The 24892-nt window shown below is 42.0% G+C and overlaps 2 protein-coding genes across 6 annotated transcripts in view; both read left to right on the top strand.

Moving 5' to 3' along the window:
• CTBP2 (C-terminal binding protein 2) overlaps window positions 1-24892 on the top strand; it is a 254425-nt gene that overhangs the window by 19735 nt on the left and 209798 nt on the right. The window contains exon 2 of one of the 5 annotated variants that reach the window (XM_072995418.2): window positions 10446-10512. The exons of the other annotated variants lie outside the window; for them this stretch is intronic. The gene's annotated coding sequence lies outside the window, so the exon portion shown is untranslated. The remainder of the gene's footprint in view (window positions 1-10445; window positions 10513-24892) is intronic. 5 annotated transcript variants of the gene reach the window in all.
• Window positions 2439-8134, top strand: LOC144588119 (uncharacterized). Its single transcript, XM_078390256.1, has 3 exons — window positions 2439-4830; window positions 5086-7780; window positions 8042-8134. Exons 1-2 carry the CDS (start codon window positions 2439-2441, stop codon window positions 7764-7766), a joined length of 5073 nt encoding a protein of 1690 aa, XP_078246382.1. The 3' UTR covers window positions 7767-7780; window positions 8042-8134.

Below are 24892 nucleotides of genomic sequence, written 5' to 3'. Positions count from 1 at the left end.
GGCTGGAGAGCAGTTTTTGCTACAAATGCGCAACTTTGATCTGCTGCCCCATCTCCGAAAAAAATTTAGAGTGGAATGGGGCCATATATTTGGTTTCATTGGTGCAGAAATTGAAAAACCTTGACCTCTTATTGGCTATTAGGTAACATTGTTCAGCTGAGGAGATGAGCCAAAATTTGTGAAACCTTGCTCATAATGAGATTGCTTTTGGGGGGCTTGTTTTGTTTTTTACTTAATTGGGTATGTTGTGGCTTCCCCCACCCCACATCCAAATTCTAAGACGTGCAATCAGCTTCACTCGAGCAGTTGTCAGTGGAGACCTTTGGGTAGAGTGGGCGACATATAAGTTGAACAAACAAACAAACAAACAAACAAACAAACAAATAAATAAATAAATAAATAAATAAATAAATAAATAAATGATGCTTATAGCTGTATTCCTCTTGTTAGTCCCTTCACGCTTGCCAGAAAATTGTGGAGTTGGTTTTATTTTTATTATTATTATTATTTGAGCATTCAGGTACATTCATAAAGATGAAGGATTTGCAATCCACAAATGTTTGCCCTTGCTGTTTCCTGTTTTGGATTTGGCTTTCCTCTTTGGAGATAATGTAGTGGGCTAAGATGGAGGCCAGACAGACTTCATTTTCTTGAGCAGAAAGAACTTCTGGACTGGGGAGGAGACAAGCCATCCTGTATGCTGTTTTGTGTCACTGCCACAAGGTTGTTTGCTGTGGTAGGGACAACCAAGGGATTGTCCTTACCACAGCAAAATACACCTCTAAAAAGCAGCCGTGGAGCTCTATTTCAGCAACATCTGTTAATCTACAGGCGCCAGTCTGGGTGTGCATCAATATGTATGATATACAACAAAAGGCATAAGTAAACTTAGAAGGCATTTGGTATGTCATAATAAATTTGTGACTTTTTGTAGGACAGTGTTATTAAAGTATGTTAGAATTTCTTTAGAAATTAATTACCCCAATAGATCTAAATATAGTAGTGCATGAGTGAATTCTTAGTCATGTTGTGGTGCTTCCTGTGCTTGAGGAATATGAATAATGCAAAACACTTCAAGTTTAGTATCCTGTTTTTGATGTGCTAGATGTATCATAGGGTGGTCATCTGTAAGAGTAAATTTTGCCATAAACAAGTGGCATAGGTTAATAATGTGATCAGCATACTGCAGTATAATGTATTTGCTAGCAAGTGATAGTTGGTGTAGCTATTTAGCTATTTGAAAGAAAATATAATGACATCCTTGGAATCCACCTGGCATAGGCAGCTCTCTGATCCTGCTTCAAACCTTTTACAGGGAAACTCTTGCAATAATTTTGGTATTCCCATTTGTGCTTTTTCTCTTTAGTCAACACATGTAATATTATGAACTTTTTTTTCTGTACTTAGGTGAGGTGCCCTGATTTATTTCGGTACGGCGAATTTAAGCTCCATTTGACACACCTTGATGTCTGAATGTTAGGTGCAGGACCTTCAGAAATGGAAAGATTTTTTTAAGCTCTGATGTTAAATGTGTTGGTGGGTGTCGTATGTAAAATGACCGTTTCTACCATTCCTGTCTGATTTGTTGGTGACAGCAGAGTTTTAACAGCATCACCCTTCTATCCATCTTTTGTCTGGATTTCAGAGCTCCAAATAAATATTGCAGTGGTTTTAATCCCTGGCTGTTATCCTGAGTGTTGTGTTTTGGTGCTTTGTCAAAGACTGGAACACTTTGCTCCTTTTAATTCTGAGGCTTATTTATTTTGTGATCTTCTGGCAAGATTCTTTTCTTCTCTTGTTTGGTAGCATAGTCAATATGCTTTATGTAAATTGATTACTGCAGGTTTTTCCTCAAGTCTCACATGTTTGATCATTCAGGAAGCTGACTGTTGAGCCAGTTCCCCTGTAAATTTTGTTCTTCAACGTGGTTCTCCATGAATCCACACTAATGGGTTAAGTCAGCACTTGTGCTGGCCTCTCGGAATCTTCTAGAGCTGCAATAGAAAAGTAACAATGTTCAGGTTGCCCTGCACTGAGCATGCTCAGCCCGCCAACGGCTCAGTTCCTTTTTTCCGCTTGTGAAAGTTGGAACCTCTCGGATAGAGCTCCTGTTTTTGGCTGATTTCTTCTGTATTTCTTCGTCTTCTTGACTTGGACTGAATACCGCTGATCTGCCTGTCGTTGCCCTGAATTTGGACTGGATTTTGACCTTTCTCTAGCTTCTGGCGTTTTTCTTCAGGCCAATTTGGCCTAATTGGCCTATTAGGCCTCCTGCTGAGGCGCCACGCGCCAACCGGACTTGTTCGATTGCCGCTGATTGACCTCCTACTGTGAGGCGCGCTGAACACATTTCTTCACTTCTGACTCCTGGTCTACCGGGCTTTCTATTCCTGTGGAAGTCTGGTCTACTGCGACTTAGAGGTTTGGTCTACCGCCCTATGCCTCCGAAGGAAAAGCCATCTCCCAGGAGAGGACCTTTCCGTCTCTGCACCGCGTGCTCTAGAAAGCTACCCTTTCAGGACGGGCATTCGCTTTGTTTGTACTGCCTGGGCGAATCGCATTTGGTATCCCAGTGCAGACACTGTAAACAGTTCACCAAAGTTACCCTGAAAGCCCGTCAACAGCGGTTGAAGTATTCACTGTGGAAACAAACTCTTTCGACCTCTCAGCCATCTGCTATGGAGGTAGCGCCTTCCTCTTCGGCTGTACGTTCAGAGATCCGGGTGGTCCCGTCTACCTCGGCTACCACTCCGGACAAGCCCTCTAAGAAGATCTCTAAGGGCAAGTCTAAGAAGAAGTCTTCTTCCAAGACCATGGTTTCATCGGCTTCAACTGATACCGCAGTCCCATCGACGTCGGAACACCAGAAAAAGAGGAAAGAGTCGGTTAAAACGGGGACGAAGTCGAAGGAGATTACCTTGGTGGTCCCACCTATCTCCACTTCGTTGCCCTCACCGATCTTAGAAGACTCATCCCGCGATCGGGAATCCATGTCGGAGCCGGGAGCCTCTCTTCCACACCGACAGGAACCGCTGGTCGTTGTCGAGAGGTCTCCTACGGTCAGCCAGATTGGAAGAATTATCTCTGGCCTGACCGACCAGCCCGACAGCCCTATTCTAACTGGACGGGCATCTCGATCCCGGTCGTCTACTCCGGGATCGCCGACCGCTAAGTCGCCCGTGTCCTCCCCAAGGAGACCGGTGAAGCCCGTCGAGTCCGATCCTCCTCGACGACCGGACCCTCCTCGACGCCCGGACCCTCCTCGACGCCCGGTGTCAGAGCCTGAGGACGAACCACCGGCGAAAAAGAACAAGCGCCATCGTAAGCGCAAGCGGGCTTCCGACGCCGATAGGCGTAAAAAGCACCGACGCCGGGATTACTCCACGTCGGACTCTGATGATAGTAGGGAGAGGCGACGATCGAGACGACGACATCGACGTCGGAGGGATTACTCTACCGACTCCTCCTCGACATCGAGGGATGGAAAGAGACGCCGGAAGAGGACCTATTATTCCTCTTCTTCTTCGTCCTCCGTTTCGCCGCCGAAAAAGCGACGACATCGGAGACCGGTGCCCCGTAACGAAGATCGAGCTTTATCTCCGGAGGGGCAGTCTACTAAATCGGTGCCTTCGACACCGTCGGCGCCGGAGAAGCCTGTGGCTCCCCCTCCTGTTCCTGGTAGACCACCCCTCCCTAAACCTTCGAAGCCTGCAGGAGGGTCTCTACCTTCGCCCACACCTCGGTCTTCTGAGGATGACGAGGAACAAGATTCTCGCCCCTCTTCCGACCAAGAGGATGGTGATGCGTCTGATGCTTCCCTTGACACCCCTGTGCCAGGGGAACCACTCCCATCTGATGCAGCAGACATTCATCCATCGTCTCCATCCGAGGATTTCTCATCCTATCCACAGATGGTTTCCAGGATGGCATCAACTCTACGCATGGAGGTTGAGAAGTCTCCTTCCAGGGAGGATGACCTCATTTTTGGAGACATTCATAAGGACAGGTCTCGTCCGGTTAGCTTGTCCTATGTACCAGAGCTAATGGACCTTATCACTGGATATTGGGAACATCCAGCTGATTCACCGACTTTCTCCAGACGAACTGAAAACATGTATAGAGTGCATGGACCAAAGACTGAGTGTCTTTTGAAACATCCTGCTCCTAACTCTCTCGTGGTAGAGTCCAGTGCAGGACGTTTACCTGCTAAGGGTCATCCCACCCCTACCAATAAAGAGGGTAGGGACTTGGAAGTGTTGGGGAGAAGGTTATATTCTATGACGACCTTTGCCCTCAGGGCCCTCAACTACCTTGTTGCTATGGGGGCTTATCAGAAACAGTTATGGGCTAGAGTACTCCCAGCACTTCAGGTAGCGCCAGAAGACATAAGGCAGACATGCCTTGATGCCCACGCTGAGGCTCAGACAGTCTCCAAACATCAGCGGTTAGCCTCACGTCATGTGGCGGATGCTAATGCCAGGAACTTGGCATCCATCATCACACTGAGAAGACATGCTTGGCTGCGCTCAGCAGACATAATGGAGGACATCAAATCCAGGATCAGAAATCTGCCCTTTGATGCCTCGGGTTTGTTTAGTGAGAAAACGGACGAGAACCTAGAGAACTTGCATAAGAGTAAGAAGACGGCCAAGTCTTATGCTGTACATCAGCAACCACGACCTTCTAAGTTCCACTGGCGGTCTAAGGTACAACAACAACCTTACCAGCAGGCGACATCCTCTACATTTCGCCAGTTTAAGCCTCCACCACTTGCAAGATCATCTCAGGCCTCTTCTTCAGCCTCCAGCTTCAGGCCACAGAGCAACAAGCGTCAATCCTTTAAGCCCCCCGGCCGGAAATCAAGACAATACCTTTGACTTCCCAATGAGCATCCAGGCCACCCACCATTCTACTCGCCTGTCTCCTTACCTCCAGAGCTGGTGCAAGATCACTCGAGACAACTGGGTCTTGAAAATTATCAGCTCAGGCTACCGCCTGGAGTTTACAGAATTGCCTCCTCTAGGATGGGTCAGGCATACATCCTTCGACCCCATCCTAGAAGAAGAGATTCTCACTCTGCTTCAGAAGCAGGCTATTCAGAAAGTGCCTTACAGAGACGTCCTGAACGGGTTTTACTCCCGGTACTTCGCTGTACCCAAAAAGGACGGCGGTCTTCGACCCATACTGGACTTGAGGGATCTCAACACCTATCTCGATGTTCGGAGGTTCAGGATGGTCACTCTGGAAGGCATCATTCACCTGCTAAAGGAAGGAGATTGGTTTGTGGTGGTGGATCTGAAGGATGCTTACTTTCACGTGACGATCCACGAGTCCCACAGGAAGTACCTTCGCTTGATATTCAAGGACACTGTTTACCAATTCGTGGCTCTCCCCTTCGGCCTTTCCACAGCTCCTCGGACCTTCACCAAGTGTATGGCTCCGGTGGCAGCTTATCTTCGTCTGCAAGGGATCCAGATCTACCCTTATATCGACGATTGGCTGATTGTGTCCACGTCCGAGCAGCAGGCACATCGAGACACTCAACAAGTTCTACACACACTTCGGGCTTTGGGCCTATCCATCAATCACGAGAAGTCACATTTGCACCCCTCTCAGGTGATGGATTATATAGGCGCCAGACTGGATGCGGTACAAGCTCGCATGTTCACACTTCCAGAACGCATCAAGAAAATAAGGAGAGCAGTCCTGAAGTTCACATCACGAAGGACAGTTTCGGTAAAACTAGCACAACATCTGTTGGGACTCATGGCCTCAACAACGGCCACTCTGCCCCATGCGAGGCTCAAAATGCGTTCTCTCCAGTCGTGGCTACTAGCCTTGTTCAATCCGGCAATAGACAGTCAACACAAGCGCCTCAGGGTCACCCCAGAACTTGCGGCCCAACTCCAGTGGTGGTTGTTTCATCCGCACCTGTCGATCGGCAGACCCTTTCGCCCCCTGCAACTTACCATACAAGTGACAACGGACGCCAGCCCAGTGGGATGGGGGGCACATTGTTTACAACACCAGGTTCATGCTCTGTGGCCACCCCAAGAAGCATCTCTACATATCAACCATCTGGAGATGCTCGCAGTAATAAAGGCGTTCAGAGCCTTTCTCCCTCTCTTACAAGGCAAAGCTGTGCAGGTTGTGACGGACAATACCACCACGATGTATTACCTGAACAAGCAAGGGGGCACAAGGTCGAAGTCCCTTCTGTTTCTGGCAGTACACTTCTGGGAATGGTGCTACCAGAGGCACATATTCCCAGTGGCCATCCACGTTGCCACATCAGACAATCAGTTGGCAGACGAGCTCAGTCGCCGTCCCTTTCAATCTCACGAATGGCAACTGGACCAAACGGTCTTCAACACCCTTTGTCAGCGATGGGGTCATCCACTGGTGGACTTGTTTGCCACACAACACAACAGGAAGTGTCCACAATATGCTTCTTGGGCCGGCAGGGGAAAAGACTCCCTAGGGGATGCTTTTATGATACCCTGGGACAGAGACCCCATCTACCTTTACCCTCCTCTACCACTCCTACAGAGGGTCATAGTCAGACTGTCGCAGACGAGGGCAGAGGCCATCCTGATTGCCCCTTGGTGGCCGCGTCGACCTTGGTTTTCCACGCTGTTTCAAATGTCAGTGGACAGAGTAGCACTACCATCACTTCCCACCTTACTCACTCAGAGCGGAGGGAATGTCCTTCACCCGGAACCGGAGACACTCCACTTAACAGCGTGGAGGATTTTCCAGCGTTGACAGAGGTCATTGACAAGGCACGGAAACCTGCAACCAAGTTGCTTTATGGTTACAAGTGGAGGAACTTTCTTCGCTTTGCTAAGGAACGTGGCTTGCAGTCTTCCCCTGTTTCCTTATCATCTCTTCTGCTGTATCTGAGACATCTCTTTGATCTAGGTCTGTCTCTGTCAACACTAAAGGTTTATACGGCGGCTATTGTAGCTTTTCAACCGTCTGGTTCGGAGTCATCCCGGTGGTTCTCTCACCCAACCTTCAAGGCCTTCTTCAAAGGACTTTCCAATATGAGACCCCCGGCTAAGAAACCAGTGCCTCAGTGGTCTCTGCAGACTGTCTTGCATTGTTTGACCAGGCATCCTTTCGAGCCTATGGCTTCTTGTGACTTGAAGTTTTTATCCTTCAAGACTCTATTTTTGGTGGCCATTACTTCGGCCAGGAGGGCAAGCGAGTTAGCTGCCCTCCGCGCTGACCCCCCTTATTTGCAATTCTTTAAAGATAAGGTTGTTCTCCATCCAGACGTTACGTTTTTGCCCAAAGTCGTTTCAGATTTCCACGTTAACCAACCTTTGATTTTACCGACCCTTTTTCCTAACGCTGTTACAGAAGTTGAGCGCATGCTCCATTCTTTGGATGTTCGTAGGGCCCTGGCCTATTATGTTACCAGGTCTAAAGACTTCAGACAGACCCACAGACTGTTCCTTTGCTTTTATGGGCCCCGTAAAGGTTCTCCAGCTTCCTCCTCTTCCCTCTCCAGGTGGCTAGTCTCTACCATTTCTCTGGCATATGAACTGCTGCAGAAACCTGTGCCGGACGGTCTCAAAGCCCATTCCACCAGGGCCATGGCTACATCTACGGCCCTGTTAAGAGGAATCGACATCCAAGAGATTTGTCGGTCTGCTACTTGGTCCAATGCTTCTACCTTTGTTACCCACTACAAGTTGGACCTTCGGGCTAAAGCAGAGACCAAATTTGGAAGGGCTGTTTTGACTTCACTGCTTCAGTGACGGCCCACCATCCTGTAAGTGTGCTTGCTAGTCACCCATTAGTGTGGATTCATGGAGAACCACGTTGAAGAAGGACAGGTTACTTACCTGTAAACATGGTTCTTCAAGTGGATTCTCCATGAATACACACGTCCCGCCCGGCCTCCCCACATGTTCGTCACTGGTGGATGTAAGACGTTGCAACTTTCACATGGCGGACATGTGGAACTGAGCCGTTGGCGGGCTGAGCATGCTCAGTGCAGGGCAACCTGAACATTGTTACTTTTCTATTGCAGCTCTAGAAGATTCCGAGAGGCCAGCACAAGTGCTGACTTAACCCATTAGTGTGTATTCATGGAGAATCCACTTGAAGAACCATGTTTACAGGTAAGTAACCTGTCCTTTGTAGTCCATGCTCCTGTTCTTTTGCATTGTTGATGCCCATCTTATTGTGCGTTACTATTGCCACTTTATAAGCCACGAGGAAATATAGCCAGGAACATCAATATCTTTGTTTGGTTTCATTTATCTGTGCTATTTACCTTGCTCATCCTAGACCTCAGTAAATGGCAATTACTTGTGTTCTCCAGTATGACACTAAGCTTTTCACCTTTATTATGCTTTGGTGTGAGATATAGAGCAAGAGTTCCAGCTTATATGTATTGCTTTGCCTCTGCAAGCTTCAGAGCTGGGGAGTGGCGAGAAGGAGAAGCAGATCAAATGAATGTTATAATAATCAGTGCCAGAGAAAAAGAAATAAGCTGTGTATTCACGGAAAGGGTAAAGCTTGCATTGGCATCAGCCACCCTGCATCAGTGTATTTTGCAGAACATTTCCTGGCCATCAGATCCAATTAATAACAGATTCAGTCCTAGTTTCATTTTGCAGCTGGTTGCTAGCAGCAAGTTTGTGGGAGTCACTGTGGTACAGCCGTTTAGTATTATGGATTCAGCAGCCCTGATTCTTTGTTGCCCTAAGCTGTGTGCCATCACTGTACTGTTCAAGCTATCCTTAACGATGTGCTTAGAAAATGATATTGCTGTGTGGTGTGACATGAGTTGCTAGAAAAATCCCAAGTCTCTTAAACTTCTCATGGTGGAATCCAGGAATTTTTTTTAAAAAAATGCATTTCTAGTCATTATTTTAAGATCTGATGAAGAATGTTCGGTTTGCCCCAGAATTTTTAATTGCGTTTGTACCTTGTTTCTACATTCCCGTGTGCATAGTCTTCCTGGGCTGGAGGGAAATTCCTACATGCTGAGTTGAATCACACAGAACTTTGGATGTTGTCTGTTGGATTCACAGCAATGAGGGTTGGAAGCAAAGTGGCAAAGTGGGGACTGGAGCAGGATTGGGACATTGCAGGCCAGATGTGGCCCCCTGCCACTGCGTGGGTTCATTGTACTTTCATAGCTGGAATCGATACTGCCATGACTGTGACAACCTTTTCCTTGCTCTTTCATTCCTTTGCTTTCAGGTAGATGAAATAGGCTCTGTTCCCTGTAGTCTTACAGAATTCTATAGTTTAGGAGGATGCTGTAACACCCTTCTGTCCTCCAAAAAGCCACAGGATCCAGTCTGGGTGAATTTCACTAATGGCATGGATTTCAACAGTGACTTATTCCCTAGCACATTGCTGATTCCTGGCTAAGGTTTCAAGTGGTTAGAGCTGAATCGTAAATAAAAACAGTGTTTACAAAGGGGTTCTCTGAATTAAATATCTCATAAAGATTTGAAAAAGTATGGCTTGTCTGTTATATCAATGAGAAAAATAACACTTCAGCCATTGCTGTTTTTCTTTCTGCTCTTGCTAAGGATTTAAAAGTGAGCAAAATATTTGTCTTCTGAAGCATGAATTATGAACACAAAAGTTATAAATCTTCTCAGTTAAGGCTAATGATGAAGACATAATAGACAGTAGTATAGTTGGCCATAAGATTAAATAAAATCAAAATGATTTTTTGTGTGTTTTCTAAGCTAAGTAAGAACTTTTGAGTTCCATACAGGCAGACAGTATTATTGCAATCAAAATCAAAAAAAAAAACCTCGTGGGAAAATTGGTTCCTTGTAGTTGTGGAAGCAAACAATTTATCAATCCCAAATTGGGACAGTAATCGGACAGATTATGTGCTTTTTCTGACTGCAATCCATTTATATTGTCAGCCACCAAAAAGTCAAGCTACCCCATTCCCACACAAAAACTATCAAGTGTTTTACCTTTTCATCAGTCTGCTCAAGTATGAGAGGTGTTGTCTCACCAACTTTCATCATGTCATAGGCATTTGACACTTTACTGAGAATTTTTGTTAACAGAGAAAAAGAACGGGGGAGGGAAGGAATGGTAAGGCCATGCCACTGTGGAGGAATTATTCAGAACATGCGTCAAACAGTTCTATATAGTCCATAGTGTTTGGAGCTTGAGGGCACAGCATTGGAGGAAGGGAACCAAGTCAAATTCATAGGCTAGTTCTTTTATGCCTCTGAACCAGATGAGAATAGAGAGCTATTACAGAGTTGTCATGACTGGTCACTCTTGTACAGTGGACCCTCGACTTATGCAATTGATCCGTATTGAAATGGTGGCTGCAGGTCGAAAAGTCTGTAGGTCGAGGCTCCATTGACCTACAATGCATTAAAAACTGATTAATCCGTAACCGGCCGTTTTTGTTCTATTTTGTCCCCCCCCCCCCCCGTCTGTAGGTCAGTTCTCCGGCTGCAAGTCGAACCTAAATTTTGCTGCCAGAGAAGGCTGTAACTCGATAAGTCTGTAAGTCGAGGGTCCACTGTATTCTTCTGATTAGACAAGAGGCAACACTGAGAAGGAGCAATACATGATGCAGTAATCTATTTTAATGTTGGATTCGAATCTGCTTTCCTTGATATTGAAAAGATAAGCAGAATCACTGAGCAGTAACGTTGAAGCGCATCGTCAAAAAGTGTATAAAATGTAAAATGTTTGTGCAAGTTAAAGAGAATTTTCCAATATAAAAAAAACTACCACTGGATATCCCATAAAAGTAAAATTAGCAAAGTTTTACATCTTAAAAGTGAAAAAAAAGTTTTAAAACATTAAAATGAGGCAATCTTATACATAACTACTCAGAATAAAGACCCAGAGCCCAATTAGTGGTGTATGCATTGACTCTGAAGTAAGCGCCATTGAACTTAGCAGTACTTGGATAAATCATTTACACAATGGTGTAAGTATGTGTGGTAATGTAAATGTTGAAACGTTGTAAAAAAATTGTGAAATATAACAAAAAGCTGCAATATCTATGACATTTCACCCTGCAAGCCATACTTAAGTTACATACTAATAGTTGTACTGTAGTTGTTGTCAAACTAAGAAAATGTTGTTTTTGCTCACAAGTGTACTCTGAGTTCTGTAAAGCAAAATGGTTTCCACATTCTTTGCACTGTAAAATCCTTATAATTTGGTTGGTTCTAAGGTAGGTGGTTTGGTATTTAGCAGCTATAATTAGTTTCCTCTAGGATAGCATTTCCCAGCTTGGGGGTTGTGACCCCCAAGAGGGTTGCAAAATGTCTTCTGGGGAGTGGTTGTGGGTCACTTTATGTGTGTTGTAACCCTTCTAAAATAATTTCTTCTTCGACGTTTCAGAGTGTGATACTAAAGTTAGCATGTATGTGTATGCATGAGGGATTTATGCAGATCACACCAGATCCACCTATGCATGAGGAAAGGGAGGGGGGAGGCAAAGGACAATAATTGGATACTATTGTTTTTGAAGAGGTTGCTGTACTGGCTTTTCTTTGAAAAAAATATTAATGCATTGTTGTACTTGGAAATAACAGATTGGCTGAAAGCCGGTAGTAAGTTGAAACTAGGACCACTGAATCAGTAGGTGTTGACTCACTAACCCCCCGCTGATTCAGTGGGCCTACTCAAGTTGCAACATACTACTGGATTTCAGCCATTAAAAATAACAGGATTAGTCATTACTTTGTTTTATTGAAGAAAGTCAGGGTCTTTATTCTGAAATATTCTGGAGACAGCAGCATTAACGTAACAATTTTTGCACAATGTGTAATGTACTTGTTGTCAGATGCTTTACTTTCAGGACCATTTTTGGGGGTGGTTGGGGTCTATTTTGGAATTTTTGGTAAAAAGAAATAATTACATGTTGCTCTCAAAATACCCAACAACCAATGAGTAATGCATTGCTGGGTTTTTGTCTTTTGAATAATGATTCAAACCTCTGTGCCATACATTGTTAAATAAACGAAAGGTTTGTTTCATACTGTAGGTGGTAAGGTGGAGAAAATATGTTCCATTTTGGATGGTAATCACACATGTTTAGGGTTTCTTTTGCCTTAAAAGTTGCCTCTTCATTTCTTTTGGTGACATGACATCATTGAAGTGTCTATATGTTGCAAGGGTTATAAAGTCAAAATGGGTTCAGCTTCCTTAACTTTCTCATCGCTCTTGTGTTTTAATACAAAGTTGGTGAAATTTGTTCCCACCATTGTTCAGAGAAAATTGTTCATTCTAATTGTGGCATCTGCTGTTACTGTTTTCCTGTTTCTTACTGCAACTTCTTTTTTGTGTAAGATTATTTCATATCATCAGTATTTTGTAGATGAAAATAAAACCATCCTCATGACAGGCAGAGTTCAAGGGTCAGCACCCTGTCCTACACCTTGCTGAGGACTCTACAATATTTTGTATAGACTATTCATTTACTCTATAGAAACTGTGAGTATTTTTTCTTTTGGCTGAAGATACAGTTGGACCACGATTTTTTCATTAATGTAATTCAATCATTATGATCTATATATGAAATAATTGTCACATCTGAGGAGTGGTACAAAATATACCTTACCCAATGCAGTATGTAAAACATTGGAATGTAAATTGAATGGAGCCAGATTGTTCATGTGTGTATGTGCTGCTGCATGTATAGTGTAGATAAGATGCACTATCCAGTTCTTAATTATGTAGAGCCTAGAGGAGGGAATGAAATAATGATTAATAGCACACAGCAAGCAACCATAATGGCAAAACAAGGAAAGGTACAAGAAAGCACAGATTTTTCTTCATCTTCTCTGTGAACCCACAGTAACGAATTTTTCTGCACTTGTGCAGATCATACCAAAACCATCTATAGCTGGATCTACACATTTTGGTAGGCCCTGTCTCACTGTACTGTGCATATTAGGCAGTTTCCCTCCATTTTACTTCAGTCTCTTTTTGTCCACTTTTACAATAGTGATGTTTTGAAATACAGTGGTGCCCCACATAGCGATGTTAATCCATTCCAGGATTAATGTCGCTATCCGGAAACATCGCTATACAGAATGTAAAACCCCATAGGAACGCATTAAACTCCGTTTAATGCGTGAAAACTCACCGGTAAGCGAAGATTCCCGATAAGCCGCCATTTTCGCCACCTCGGTAAGCGAGGGCAGGGTGCAAAAACACTGCGGGCGGCCATTTAATTCTTCTGGCGGCCATTTTGGAACCGCTGATCAGCTGTTTTTAGAACATCGCAGTGCGAAGATCGGTAAGCGAAACGCTTACTGATCATCGCAATGCGATTTTCGCCCATTGGAATCATCGCAATGCGATCGCATTAGCGATTGCAAAAAACACGTCACTATGCGGATTTGTCGTTAAACAGTGTGCTTGTTAAGCGAGGCACCACTGTATCTTTGCTCTTGCTATCATTTCTGCTGAATCTCTTGATGGTTTCATCTAGCCACAGATGTTCTTTAGATAAAACTCAATCAGAGACTGCTTTATCAAGTGACTCTGAGGAGGCTGGAAATTGAGGAGGCCTGGACAAGTGCACCCAGGAGCATGGGAGCATGACTAGTAAGCATATTTCCACCTTGGTTTTAGCCCTTATGAATCCAGATAGATGTCTCTGGAGCAAGATATCTGGGGATATAAGACCTTTCAGGGGAGGTTCCGATACCTGTTAAGTGATAGTTTTAGAGTAACTCTTGTCAGCCATTCTCAACCTTTTGTTTTGTTTTGTTTTTGGCTATGGCCATAAAGACAGTATCAAAGAAATATAGGCCAAATCAGGATTGTCTAGGTCATATAACTAACCTTATAAACTGTTGTGTGAAGAATTAGTTTCCAGTCTGTGCCCCCTTTCAAATGTGCCAGCCCCCCCTCCCATTGAGAATGATTGTTATATATGATAGTAGTAAGGGTGTGAGAAGAGAAGACTCCTTGGAAAAGACCTTGATGTTGGGAAAGTGTGAAGGCAAGAGGAGAAGGGGACGACAGAGGACGAGATGGTTGGACAGTGTCATCGAAGCAACCAACATGAATTTGACACAACTCCGGGAGGCAGTGGAAGATAGGAGGGCCTGGCGTGCTCTGGTCCATGGGGTCACGAAGAGTCGGACACGACTAAATGACGACGAGTAAGGGTGTATTGTGTGTATGTGTGTCCTCTGTGCTTACTCAGAGTCTGCTATTAATTCTCCTGTTAGTAATGTTCTAGAGATGATTAACACTTCATAGTATGTAGAATTGAAGGTTTATTTTATGATGCTTTTTCCACAGAGCACTCTGTAACACATTTTAATTAACAAGGAGTTAACCCTTTTCACACATCCTGGTACATAATTATAGAGAACAGATATTTTTCCCGTGGAATACTGCTTAACCTTTTTCACTTTACCTGGAACTAAATCTATGGCAGAGACTTTCCAATTCAGTGCTAGACATTTTTGACTTAAATATATCTTGCAAATAAACTCATTTGCTCCCTGTAGCATTATTTTTTTTACAAGAAACAACCTAAAAGGATAGACATTCTTCTAACTCTGTTTTGTGGTGGTTTGGAGTCAGACGTGCTTATACATGATGAGGTAGGGAAAAGTTCTTCCTATTCTCTGCATTGCTGAAAATCATAATTCATAGATTGCTAAAATATTCAACCAAAGGGTGAGAGTACTGTAGTTTTAAAACTACAGTTAGCAGTTAACGGGGGTTAACTTTGTGCTTCAGCGTTCTATTTGCAGTTACTTCTAAGTGCCACCTTTTCACTGTATTTTGCAAGGCACCGCCTTATAGCCTTCTTTAGGTGTTTAGAAAGTAGCTAATCTGTAATTATGTTATTATATACTCAATATTAGAGTTCACAAATATGTGTTGTTTTGATATAGATTTATCTTAGCTTTTCGTTTGTACTGTTGTAAAATAGTCTTCTGTTTAGAGCTGTTAAATACAGTGCTATATTAAGTAACATTTCTTTAAAAAGCTGGAAATTTCCAAGAATGTTGGGTGAAATCATAAAGGAGTGCCCCAAGAAGTTCCCATATAGAGTAGCTATAATTTAAATAATACATGATTGTAGAACTGCAGAGATGGAAGGGACTCTATGGATCAACAAATCCAGCCTCCGTCAAAGAGCCACAGTTGGGAATTGAACTCCCAACCTCTGGCTTTGCAGCCAGATACCTAAACCACTGACCTATTCAGCATTAATCTCTGTGCAAAGTAGCCCAAAATTCTTTTCAGTCGAATTTCATGTGGTAGGTGCATACATAAAGCCTACTCGTATGTTTAGGAATTCCTGTAAGTACAAAGCTAATGTTGTGAGGCTTCTTTTGAAAGGGTTTCTGTCAAAGTGGAGAAGGGGGGAAAAACTAAGTTTAATCAATATAAATGTCAGTAGCATATTTTAATAAATCCTTGATTTTGTGTGGACTGTTTGCAATCACATGTTTTGTAAGGAATTCGCTATCCTCTTTCAAAGGTATGTGACATTTAAAAGATCCGAAAAAGGAGATTGGCTTGACAGATTCAAATTACATTTGAAAGAGTTTTTCTTTTTGAAACAGAAAATGAATACTTCCTGTTCTAAATGTCATTGCAAAGACAAGCATATTTAATCAAATTTATAGATTTAATTTATGTAAAATATGTTTTTTTTTCTTATTCTTGAGTGATATTCACATCTTACATTTTTGCCGTTTCAGAGGTTTAGCCAGGGTAGCATTTGAAAGTGCTGAGCTTCTTGAATAAATGATTCTATTGTTATAAGAGGTTCTGGAATTCTGCAAAAATTGGCACTGGTTTGTTACTTGAGCCCTTGATCTAGATATTTAGTTAACCTCTGGCTGTTAGCAGATTGTACAGCATTAATAATAAAGAACTGTTTACCAAAGATTTTGGAAAGCCCTGATAAATTCTTCACAAATTTAGGTCCAAAATGGTTCCAAAGCACTGGAACTAAATATTGCTGTGATAGTTCAATCATTAGCTTGGAAAGTTGTCTTTGAAATGATGATCTTTGAGGCATAAGTGACTGGAGCAGATGGCCCCACACCCTGAAACTGAGTTGTGAGGGGCCTTTTCTGTCTCAACTATGACTCTATGAATCCCTTTAGCTCTGGGGGTGTGTGTTTCCAGCTGGAATGTTCTCCTCCATTTCTGAATCAATACAAGTAAAGGGAGAAGAAAACTTAATTTGGTTTATTAAAACTTTAGAAGGGGAAGACTATAACGATGCATCTTGAACAGCATCAACAAACTCAGTCTTGGTTTTAAGTCTGGCAGTTTTCCTGCAACTGGAGTGTTCCCTGGTATACTTCATCATGTCTTCACCAGCCTCTTCAGGAGATCTGACTTCTTGCACTGGTTTCATAGTCTTTTTGGCTACCTCTGCTGGTAATAACTCGGTCCTTTTCAGGCAGCTTCTTTTACAGAGAAGGGCAGTATGCCTGCATTGAGGGCAAGTATGATTGTCATCTTGTCTGGTCTTGGGTCTCTTATTTTCTTGGCTTGATGGCCACACTCCTTTCCCTGCGGGATTGGTGCATTAGCCCCAGCATGGTCCTTTCTTCCTCCTTTCTTGTTCCCCCCAATAAGAACACGTTGGGGTGGGGTTTGGTTTGGCACTTGGCCTCACCTTTATGGACTCTAAATTGAACCCACCATCTGCCAAGGGTCTTCTTTAAAAATATATCCCCATTCTCCCAGGATTGCTTCAGGAGACTCTTCTATGTAATGATTACCTCCTGACCATTCTTTTTGGATGTCCCCCCCAGTCTTCCTTCTCTGGGAGTTCAGCTTCCACTTCAGCTGTTCCTTCAGCTCCGGGGGTGTTTTCCTCGAGAACAACAGTACCTGTTTCCCGTTTATTGGCTGTTTACCCTTTGTTGAGCAACTTGCCTTCTCCTTCCACTTTTTCTAATAGTGCTGCCCTCTCTGTCTCAAGTTTCCCCCCCCTCTCTGTAACTTTTCCCCCTATCTCCAAGGGTGACACATTCTCTCTCTTTCTCAGAGTTCTTTTCTTCCTCTCTTGTCTGTGCTCCTGTTTTTCCCTCCTTTTGAGCTAAAGCCCCCACTGTATATCTGAATTGCCAGGGATATGCTATTTCCTGCCAGTTCCAGAGACTCTTCCCTCCATTACCCAAACTGACATGATCACTCTATCCTCCGCGGTCTTGCTGCCTATGTCACATGCTGAGATCACTGTACTCTGCAACCCCATGGCCACGGATTTAGGCAATGTTATCCCTTGAGTTGCCCCGTGAATGTTTTGTGTCCCTGATCTGGAAGCAGCAGCATGCTGACAGGAGCAGCTATGACACAGTCCTCTTTACAGAGTCACAATGTTTTCAGGCTGGTACATGTTGGAGTCCAGGATAGCCTTACATTGGAGAACCCATGGTTTGAAGTATCCCAAGAAAATAGATGGGATGGGGAACTTTGTGTCCCACTTATGTCCAGAACACTGGTCATCTGGAGAGCATCAGGTTTAGGAGATCATACTTAATCCAGGAAAAAAAAACAGAGAGAGAATTTAAGAGTTTCCAGAAGTATTTGAAAATGTACCTTTCCTTGGATTATGAAATATACTGGTTCCAAGAACAGTCTATGATATTTATCATATTCAGGTAGAACTCTATGCTCCAGCACCCACAGGGGCGCTTTTGAACCTGTTTCTTTTTCCTTGTTGATCAGCCATTTGAACTGCTATTTAAAAAGTGCCAAATATTATTTGCAATGTTTTTATACATGTCAAGTTGATTCAATTGATTAATTTCTTACCTGGACCTCTGATGATGAGCTGCAATATTGGAATCCATTTTATTCCAGCACAGCATGGCAAGTTTTATGCTGTTCAGGTGTCTGTCTTATCCTATCTAACAAAAATGAGGTTTTATAGGCTGAAGAGAGTTTATTTCTGCCATTATGTCAGTTTTTGAGCTAGTCACATAAAATCCTTTCTGTTTTGTTTAACTGATATGTTGTAGCTGAATGTGAAAATGTTAAAACGATATTCTTTCTTGACTTGTTTTTCTTTAGGAAGTCTGTGCGTCTTTTACAGCCTTTCCGATTTTTCCATAAGCATTCAGGTCATATATGTTATTTTGATTTTACAAATGCCAGTCTGACTACAGCAAACAAAGGTCAGTTGCACTTAACATTGATAGCTGGTTTTGTCAGCTGACACTGCAGTTGGCAATACAGGTAGAGAACTTCAAATGTTACTTGCTTGTAAGGCATATACTATACTGTTGCTTTGGAGTGAGGATCTGAATATTACAGCTTATCATGCTCTCTGATGGGAAAAGAGGGAAAAACTGTGATGTCTCTCTGTAAGATCTCATTGGGAATAAATCTTGTAAATCTCATGGGACTTTTCAGCTGCTTCATACTGTTACCAACACAGAAGAAAACCTTTTAGTGAGAGGTTGCTTTAAAAGATTATTGTTTCATTGAATGCTTCCCATCTCAGCCCTTAAGATTGCTCCACTCCCAATCTTCTTTGAAAACCACACCACCAAGACTTTGAAAATATTGTGGACATGTGTCAATTTTTTTCTTTGTTAGCTTTTGTTTTGTTTCTTGTGTGAGGAGGAATTAGAGCTGCCCTTGAAAGTTTCCCATCTCAGCCCCTGACAGTGGTGTGTGTGTGTGTGTGTGTGTGTGTGTGTGTGAGAGAGAGAGAGAGAGAGAGAGAGAGACTCAGTCTCCTTAGGACATCAACTGTCTTTCACCACAACACCTTAAAAACATTGCAGATACCTTAAAAAAAAACCCAACAACAACATTTACTGATTAATATTTTGCTTTCTTTGTTAGTGGATTAACCTTAACACTGAAATCTTTTGCATGGAAGAAACTTTTTTGTTGCCTAAACCTGACTGTTTCCTGCTTAGAGAAAACTGTAAGGAAAAAGGAGAAGGTGTTGAGAACCCGGAATGTCCTTGGGAATATTGGGAAGTCACTTGGGTGCAGGGAAAGTCTCAGTGGGATTGTCAACATGGCGGAATGCCAAAAACGGCTGAAAGTAAGGCAGTCTCTGTGAAATGGTCACATCCCTAGTTGAAGCTATTGTCACATTTGTCATATGCATCTTTACATTCAGGATTGGCAAAAGACTAGAAATTTGATTGGTGACCTGTTAATTAGTAGTTACTTGCTGCTGAGTCACACCATTGCAGTTACACAGGTGTAAATACAGTGGGTTCTCGACTTACGGACGACCCTACTTGCGAACAATTCAACTTACAAGCCCACCCTATAGGGAAATAAGGACTCGACATATGAACTTCCCTCGAGTTACGAACAGGAAAAAAAGTGCCCCTTCCCTCCCCTTAGAGGCTTCTGGAGTGGAAAAAAGGGTCAGAAACTTAAAAATAAGTAAATGAAAGTCACTTACCAGGCCTTGGTAGCCCCCAAACAGCAGGAAAAAGAGCAGGAAACAGCTGAAAGCCCACACCAGAAGAGAGCCTGGCAGCCATTTTGTGCTTTTCCCCCATTCCTGCCCTCTCCTCTCCCCGCCTATCAGCTGATCGGCTGGCTCTGAAGAGGCTTGGGGAGGCTTGCTCAGCACCTAAAAAGTCTGCCTGTGTGTCTTTGTGCTGAAAAAATCAGCACAACATGCTTTAAAACATGCTATAAAATTGGCTTCGTTGAAAAAAAAGATTTCAAAAGTGCTTTGCAAACTGTTCCCTGCCTTCCCCCTCCTTTCCTGAACGTAAGGAAAAAATATCCCCCTCTATTGGCAGAAGGTGGAGTAGCAGCTTCCCATTAGTTTCTATGGACGGAAAAGAGCAGATACGGATTAAATGGTTTTCAGTGCATTCCTATGGGAAATGCAGATTCGACCTACAAACTTTTCGACCTACGAACCACCTTCCAATACGGATTAAGTTCGTAAGTCGAGACCCCACTGTACTCAATTAGATTCTGATTACTGTATCTTCATCAATCATCTTTCTATAAAATCACCTTTAAATGAATCTTATATACTTCTTCCGTAGACCAATAGGTTCTTTGTGAAAGTTTTTATGGATGGTGCAACCTTTTTTTGGCCACAGCTGTTTTAGGAGCTCTACTCAGTTTCCAGGGCTACTGTCAAACGCGTATGCAACACATAACTTTCAGAAACTTCTCCTGTTTTTCAAGCCCCCTTGAGAATGGCTGGTGTAACATAGTCTTTCCAGGAATCTAGATTTATTCTAGAGGTCTTTACTCTTCATGCTCAACACTTGTGTACTTCATTTTTCGTATATTTTAGTCAAGTGCCGTACCCTGAACACAGTATATGTTCATCTTTTCTTTTCATAAAGTCTTAAGATGTATTGACTCAGGAAAACCAGGGTTTGTTGTAAAACTCAGCCAAATATTTTGCAAGATACTTGAAGGGCTCCAGTGTTATTGGAATTGAGTTTGCAAAAGAGTTTACTGTGTTGTCTGCCTGTTGTTTCTATTTCTGAAATTGTAAGGTGTAATGTTAAATAACTGCAAAGTGAAGCTGTAGATTTGCAGGTGGAGAAAGATAATCTTTTATGGTGTGTGGATTTGACAAGCTCTCATGATAGTTTGTCAAAGTCAATTTATTCACTAACCCCTGCTCCTGCTCGTTTTCTTTTCCTTGCTCTTTCAAAGTAGAATTGCACTGCACTACACTTTATATGTCACATAGGTTCTATTTCAGAAAAGTCTCCCTGTATTGCATTTATTACAGTTTGGCAGCTCAGTGTCTATAGTAGTACATATTTGATGCTTTTATTCAGATACTTATACTACTTTTGCTAGCCTCTAGTTATGTCGCATTAATATTAGGAGTACGCTTCTAATTGTAATCCCTTGGGTTGTGACTCTTGACCAGGCTATAAAAGAAGAAACCTCTTCCAGGTTCTGCCGAAGTGGATCTGGCTTAACATAATAAAAAACCTCTGATAATTAGACATTAATAATGCTGAAATGTAGTTATTTTAAATTATTAAGACTGTATTGAAAGCACTCAAAACGTATTTACCGTAACAATTTCATAGTCATGGGTATTTTTATATGTTGCAAAAAAAGTTTACATGTGAAGAACAGCAATGGTGAAGCAATAATATAATTGCAAATGATCCCTTAGAAAGGGCAGAACCTGGAAGAGTTATTGCTTCAAATCTTGTAAATTGCACTAGAGTAGGCCCATTAAATTAGTAGGGATTTGGTGAGTCAGCAAGGCCTCCATAAATCTCACTGATTTAAATGGGCTAACCCTACCTGCAACTTACTATGCTGAATTGTTACATCACCATCATGTGCTGTCAAGTCAGTTTTTACTTACGGTAACCTTTTTAGTGTTTTCCAGGTAGAGAAATACTCAGAAGTGGTTTCCCATTTCCTTCTTCTGGGGGACTCTGCAGCTTGCCAAAGGCTGCATAGACTGACTCTATTTGTAGGAAGTACAGTGCGGAATCGAATTCCCAATCTGTGGGTCTGCAGTCAGATACTTAAACTACTGAGCTATCCAGCCAGCTGTAGGATTGCTGATGTACCTAATTGTTTCCTGAAGATGAGATTGCTGCATGATGAACTGAAATATGTTCATGTATAGTTGAAAGTGAAACTAGTTGCGTATTTCATTTGTTTTTTTGTTGTTTTTTTTAAAAAGAAAATATATATCCTCATTTACAAGACTAAAAGGATTAGTTGAAAGTGGCTAAGGCTCAGTAGAAGCACAGTGGTTGAAAATGCAGTAGTACTTGATAAGGCACCAGAAATGTCATGTTGGAAGAATCTTGCATTAGTAAAATATTGAAGTATGGGAGATATCGTGAGGCATCTCAAAATTCTAGGTGATGTTTTCCTATGACATTGTGTATGGATTCCTGAAGGAGAATGCTGAAACTACTTGAAGTTTAATCGGAGGTAGAAACTTATGTTTGAGATTCCAAATCAGCTTTTTAAAATCCGTGAGCAGAAAATTATTGGTTTCCATAGCCTTTTCTGAAAATGTGTTGGGTAAGAGCCAGTCTAAAATATTTTGGTATCTGAAACAATAAATGGTGCTCCCCTGTGGTAAAAACATTTAATAATTGACATGATTACCCTTTAATATACCTCAGATATGCTGCCTAAGGCAAACGTGCCCATCAAACTATTAAGTCCTGCCTGACATTGAAAGGACAGAAAAATGTTGTTGATAGGTACTAATCGTGTTTATTCCTTCATAAGCAGAATGTGACATGTGTCTGCTTTCTTGTCGATTACCTTCAGTTTATAATATGAGGGAAATAAAGATGTCATATAAAGCATTGCTAGTTACTAGCACTGCATATTATTCCAGTGACCTTTTCTCAATTGTTTTAAGTGTTCATTCACTGAAAATAATTTTGCAACAGCCTGAATGGGTGTTGGTTTAGTACTAGTTTTAGTATTAATAAAAAGAAGATTTCAGCCAATGTTAGGAGAGTCTTCTTGAAGGTAAGAACTGTATGATAATGGAATGGGCTACTGCAGAGGGTGGCGGACTCTCCTTAGCTGGAAATGTGTAAACAGGTTGCATGGCTATCTGTTGGAGTTATTGTGTGTGTTGATTTGGTTCTTTATCAGGTTTCTGGATTCAGTGAGCCCTGGGGTACCTTTGACTTCCACAGTTACATGTTTTATGATTTTGTGATTTTTTTTTGTTTCTTAGGTGTCCACAAAAGATATCTTAAATCCTAAATAAGTAAATAATCTATCGGAACTTTGTATCTTGCAGGATGCAAAAGGGGGATTTGGGTATCTCATGTTTTGTGCACCAAACTATTCACTCATCTCTTTTGATCACCAGTGACTACCAGATTAGTGCTTAAATAAAATCCTGCATCAATACGGTTTGTCAGGTCTAGAACTACATTTGACATGGTTGGGAAAATAACAAAGTTGAATCAGTTGTTTCCCTTTTATGTCAATATCCACCTGTGACTGCAGGGTGCAACTTAAATTTTCCATAGTGACTGGAATTATATATCCCTGTTGATACTTTAATTGATAAGAGATACTGTAGTTGCCTGGGCACAAGAGGAATGCACAGAGGGATTTAGGGCAAGCATCAGGGCTTGGATCAGGGCAAGCATCAGTGATAGGAGCCTGTCATCTGCTCATGAGGCTGGATGCTTGTGGCAGGCTTGAACTCGGTACAGTTGATTGTGCATACATCAACATGTCTAATTTAGAATTTGACTACATCCCGCAGTTACAGGTCTGATGCTGTAGTGGAGGGGAGTGTGCTGGAGTATTTTACCAGAGTATTGTAAATACTTTGACAAGTTACAAATCTCAGGATTCCATATGATGGAAATGTGATACTTCAGGCAGTATCAAGCTGCTGTAACTGTTCTGTAGATACCTTGTGCCTGTATTGTGCAGTATATGCATACCCATGTAGCTTAATAAGTAAAGTGGAAAGATAGTGGGGAAAGGGATACATTATAGTAGTTTGGTAAATATACCTTTCCTAGTGGATGGTACCGGTATGTCACACATGTCCAAGGGTGAACATTACCATCTGTTTGTATTAATTCCCCCAGGCTTTATGTTTGTTGAATTTTATGCTGAAAGGTCTTAGGTTTCCTTGTCTTGTGTTCTTGGGAATAGCTAGCTTGTGCAGCACTTGCATGGGCACAGTAAGAAATGTAAATTTGTTGCTGTTGAATCATTGAATCAATGAATCATTGAATCATTGAAACATAGCTACAAGTGTTCTTTGCAAATACAGTACTATTTTTGAAGCTCTTTTAAGCCCAGTTTAAATGAAAACAATAAAAGAAGCAGCAAGTTATTTTAGAATTATGCAGAAATACAGACTAATAGTGCAGGGCAGTTTTAACCAAAAAGATTTAGCTCTTAATGAATAATCAATGCCAGCATATTTAAGTGTGTGTCCCACAATATTCCTTTTTAAAAAAATAAACAAAAGACAAAAGGTGTCAGTCATTTCAAACCATCCTGATTTGTATCCTCCAGTTTTCCCAGTGGTTCGAATAGTAGAACTGAGTAGCCAGCAGGCCTCCTTCTGTTGTTCATTGTACACATAAAACATTGAAACCAATTTAATATGATTTTTTAAAAGATCACATATTTCCATATTCTTGCTGTGTTTCAAACCCTTGTTCTTGGAGTGTTAAACAAACAAAGAAAGAAAATTCTTTTTGGCATAGTTTCTCCACAATGCTCCTAATAAAGGATGGCCTTATGGCAGTAGGGTGGAGCTCCTATTGCTGTAGTAAATTAAGTTACTAAAATGGTCATGAAATGAGGGTGGGAGCAGGTTTTTGAATTTGTGTGTGTCACCGAATGCATTTGAATAATCACAGAGACAGATGAATGGTGCTACTTTTCCATGGCTGTTTGATGAAGGATCTGTCTGTGCTACACATTATAAATTCCAACAGGAACATTTTTAAAATAACGCCTTGTAAAGTAACAAAACTAAAGGTATGTATGAAATATGGTGGGAACATTTGCAGGCTTTTTGCAGAAAGAGACAGTTTTATCTCACAGCAGTTAAAATACTAGAACATTTTTGAGAACAGTGACTTGGTAAAATGGCAGTTATCTTTTATCTTTTGACAAATATTTCTATCCTAAAAGAACTAGGGTGTATAGTAGGGAAAATAACATGGTGTGTAGTAGGAGCAAGGGCTGTTATTGACATAGTTTACAAACTTGTGGAAACCATTGTATTTTGCATAACCACGACCAATTGTAGAAGGTTTCAATGTGTGGTTTCTACAATGAAGCAATGTTTTTCACAAACATCACATCTGAATTCATGCTTCCTTGGTCATGCCACTGGACAATGCTCCCAGCTCACCCAGATGGGGGCTCTGCAAATTTTCCCATATTTGTAGCAAATCACACACATTTAAACAAGAGTTAGTGT

This window comes from Pogona vitticeps, chromosome 3 (genome assembly GCF_051106095.1).
Source record: "Pogona vitticeps strain Pit_001003342236 chromosome 3, PviZW2.1, whole genome shotgun sequence".
Classification (NCBI taxonomy): domain Eukaryota; kingdom Metazoa; phylum Chordata; class Lepidosauria; order Squamata; family Agamidae; genus Pogona; species Pogona vitticeps.
Note: the sequence above shows the minus strand (reverse complement) of the source record. Positions and strands in the feature narration are given on the sequence as shown.

Coding starts and splice junctions, on each gene's coding strand:
- LOC144588119 (XM_078390256.1), top strand. CDS start 2,439: ATGCCTCCGAAGGAAAAGCCATCTCCCAGGAGAGGACCTTTCCGTCTC. Junction 4,831..5,085: donor CAGGCCACAGAGCAACAAGC/GTCAATCCTTTA, acceptor ACTCTGCTTCAG/AAGCAGGCTATTCAGAAAGT.